The sequence below is a fragment of the Salvelinus alpinus genome, chromosome 7, assembly GCF_045679555.1.
Source record: "Salvelinus alpinus chromosome 7, SLU_Salpinus.1, whole genome shotgun sequence".
Taxonomy (NCBI): domain Eukaryota; kingdom Metazoa; phylum Chordata; class Actinopteri; order Salmoniformes; family Salmonidae; genus Salvelinus; species Salvelinus alpinus.
In genome coordinates, this window is record NC_092092.1 from 14,833,089 (window position 1) to 14,837,000 (window position 3,912).

General features: G+C 48.3%; 1 protein-coding gene across 1 annotated transcript; it reads right to left on the minus strand.

Annotated features, from left to right (window-relative positions):
* Positions 1 to 1,990: 1,990 nt before the first annotated feature.
* On the minus strand, positions 1,991 to 3,508 carry LOC139580303 (uncharacterized). The gene has a single exon (XM_071408842.1). It carries the CDS (start codon positions 3,506 to 3,508, stop codon positions 1,991 to 1,993), a length of 1,518 nt encoding a protein of 505 aa, XP_071264943.1.
* Between the last annotated feature and the right edge of the window lie 404 nt (positions 3,509 to 3,912).

The window sequence follows — 3,912 nt, forward strand, 5'->3', positions numbered from 1 at the left end:
TATATTTATACTCCCGACTCCGACATTGCTCGTCCTAATATTTCTTAATTCCATTCTTTTACTTTTCGATTTATATGAATTGTTGTGTATTGTTAGATATTACTGCGCTTTTGGAGCTAGAAATACAAGCGTTTCGCTACACCTTCAATAACATTTGCTTAATATATGTATGCGACCAATAAAAAAGTGAATTAATTTTATTTGAACCAACTGGGATAAGATCTTCACCTTAAAGAAATCCCAAATGACCTTAATGTTATTTGGGATTACCTTTCCCCCGCTCTGACTAAAGGACCATGAACAGATTAACACCGTCAATCCTTTATAGCTTTATCTCACAGAGGCCAAAGGGTACAGGTCAGGGTCAATCATCTGGTTCATATGGGACAGCAGGGACTGGGATATCATTAAGACTGGGTCGTTGAGAGTGAAGGGGTTGTACCAACGAGAAGACCGAGACATCCCCCTCCTCTCATTCCTTATCCCACCAGCTCAGAGCTCTGGTTCCTAAGGCTATTTTTAAGCAATAAATCATGAGAGCCCAGGAATTATCCTGCGGTAACTCCAGACTAAGGGCTGTTCTTAGGCCCGAGGCAAAGGCCGGGTTCGAGAGCCTTATTGCTTTTATAATACGGCTGTCAACCTGTTTAAAAAAAATTATTAATGGCATATTTTCATTAAAATATGATTTAATTAGGACATTTGTTTTATTTATTTCCTTCCACCAGACGATATCATCCGGGCAAAACCCAGTTGTTAGTTGAAGCTGCTTGGTCATTAATTTGATTCTCATGTTTTGACCCAGTAGTTCATTCTATTCATTCCACGTTGCTATGCTGAACAAATAATTAGCAAGAACTTCAATAATTCATGATTTGATAAATACTGTATAAACGAGCAACAACCAGCTAGTTAGCGAGTCCATAAGATAGCTACGGAGGCTACTTCTCCTTTGGTAGCTAACCAAATAAAGCTAACACGCAACCACGTCAAGCAGCTGAAATGACAGCCAAGTGTGCATTTTCATTGGTTTTTATTGCCATTTCTTTGGCTGTACTCATTATAATGATCCTGGCTCAGAGAAGCTGTCAGCCTCGTAACGTTCATATGCATGGCACAGTGGATGCGAGTGGATAAATCAGACGGAACTGTTAACAGGCATTACACAGAGAACTGTTAACAGGCATTACCAAGTTAACTGTTAACAGGCATTACCCAGATAACTGTTGACAGGCATTACCAAGTTAACTGTTGACAGGCATTACCAAGTTAACTGTTGACAGGCATTACCAAGTTAACTGTTGACAGGCATTACCAAGTTAACTGTTGACAGGCATTACCAAGTTAACTGTTGACAGGCATTACCAAGTTAACTGTTGACAGGCATTACCCGGAGAATGGTACTGTTGACAGCCATTACCCGGATAATGTAACTGTTAACATATATTACCCAGCAAATGGAGCTGTTAACAGGCATTACCTGGAGAATGGAGCTGTTAACAGGCATTACCTGGAGAATGGAAATGTTAACAGGCATTACCTGGAAAATTGAACTGTTAACAGGCATTACCCAGAGAATGGAACTGTTAACAGGCATTACCCGGATAATGGAACTGATAACAGGCATTACCCGGAAAATGGAACTGATAACAGGCATTACCCAGAGAATGGAACTGTTAACAGGCATTACCCAGAGAATGGAACTGTTAACAGGCATTACCCGGAGAATGGAACTGATAACAGGCATTACCTAGAGAATGGAACTGTTAACAGGCATTACCCAGAGAATGGAGCTGTTAACAGGCATTACCTAGATAATGGAACTGTTAACAGGCATTACCTAGAGAATGGAACTGTTAACAGGCATTACCTAGAGAATGGAACTGTTAACAGGCATTACCTAGAGAATGGAACTGTTAACAGGCATTACCCGGAGAATGGAGCTGTTAACAGGCATTACCTAGAGAATGGAACTGATAACAGGCATTACCTAGAGAATGGAGCTGTTAACAGGCATTGTAATGTAACTGTTAACATATATGTCCTGGGGGTGTTGAGTTGTAGGGGCTGTCCTGGGGGTGTTGAGTTGTAGGGGCTGTCCTGGGGGTGTTGGGTGGTGGGGTCTGTCCTGGGGGTGTTGGGTTGTAGGGGCTGTCCTGGGGGTGTTGGGTGGTGGGGTCTGTCCTGGGGGTGTTGGGTGGTGGGTGCTGACCTGGGGGTGTTGGGTGGTGGGGTCTGTCCTGGGGGTGTTAGGTTGTAGGGGCTGTCCTGGGGGTGTTGGGTGGTGGGGTCTGTCCTGGGGGTGTTGGGTTGTAGGGGCTGTCCTGGGGGTGTTGGGTTGTAGGGGCTGTCCTGGAGGTGTTGAGTTGTAGGGGCTGTCCTGGGGGTGTTGAGTTGTAGGGGCTGTCCTGGGGGTGTTGAGTTGTAGGGGCTGTCCTGGGGGTCTGTCCTGGGGGTGTTGAGTTGTAGGGGCTGTCCTGGGGGTGTTGAGTTGTAGGGGCTGTCCTGGGGGTCTGTCCTGGGGGTGTTGAGTTGTAGGGGCTGTCCTGGGGGTGTTGAGTTGTAGGGGCTGTCCTGGGGGTGTTGAGTTGTAGGGGCTGTCCTGGGGGTCTGTCCTGGGGGTGTTGAGTGGTGAGGGCTGCCTTTGGGGGTGTTGGGTGGTGGGGTCTGTCCTGGGGGTGTTGGGTTGTAGGGGCTGTCCTGGGGGTGTTGGGTGGTGGGTGCTGACCTGGGGGTGTTGGGTGGTGGGGTCTGTCCTGGGGGTGTTGGGTGGTGGGGTCTGTCCTGGGGGTGTTGGGTTGTAGGGGCTGTCCTGGGGGTGTTGGGTTGTAGGGGCTGTCCTGGAGGTGTTGAGTTGTAGGGGCTGTCCTGGGGGTGTTGAGTTGTAGGGGCTGTCCTGGGGGTGATGAGTTGTAGGGGCTGTCCTGGGGGTCTGTCCTGGGGGTGTTGAGTTGTAGGGGCTGTCCTGGGGGTGTTGAGTTGTAGGGGCTGTCCTGGGGGTCTGTCCTGGGGGTGTTGAGTTGTAGGGGCTGTCCTGGGGGTGTTGAGTTGTAGGGGCTGTCCTGGGGGTGTTGAGTTGTAGGGGCTGTCCTGGGGGTCTGTCCTGGGGGTGTTGAGTGGTGAGGGCTGCCTTTGGGGGTGTTGGGTGGTGGGTGCTGACCTGGGGGTGTGTCCTGGGGTGTTGGGTGGTGGGTGCTGACCTGGGGGTGTGTCCTGGGGTGTTGGGTAGTGGGTGCTGACCTCGGGGTGTGTCCTGGGGTGTTGGGTGGTGGGTGCTGACCTGGGGGTGTGTCCTGGGGTGGTGGGTGGTGGGTGCTGACCTGGGGGTGTGTCCTGGGGTGTTGGGTGGTGGGTGCTGACCTGGGGGTGTGTCCTGGGGTGTTGGGTGGTGGGTGCTGACCTGGACGCTTTGGGCAGTGGGGTGTGTGCGTGTGTAACACCCAATTATCTCTTTAGTCAGCTCTGACAGTTTGAATCTGACATGTTTTGTTGTTGCATGGAGCCACATGTAAACAGAGCTGAGTGATTTTCAAATGATTTACAACTCCTAGAGCTTATTCAGATTGACGAAAAATTGGAAGAGAGGCATCGGAACAAAATTCAAATTTAAATAACGTAAAAAGCGTTTCAATTCACGTGACATCCTTGCATTATCTTTTCGCTGCGGCTGGAAACTCGACATTCTTGATCCGTAACTCACTTTGAGTGTGAATATCGCAGTAGCCAATAGCCAGTAAGCATACACTATTTTAGCAACGCGAGCAACTTTATTTCTGAAACACGTTACGCTACTGAATAACGCAATCACACCATATTAGAAGAATAACGTAATAATTAATTATTATTAAAAAGGTTTATTTTCTTGTCTCTACACATTACATTAGCTGACAATACACAGCTAACTCCTGCTAG

What these genes read in the sequence shown, in the direction of transcription:
- LOC139580303 (XM_071408842.1), bottom strand. Translation starts at nt 3,508, where the DNA reads ATGTGGCTCCATGCAACAACAAAACATGTCAGATTCAAACTGTCAGAG.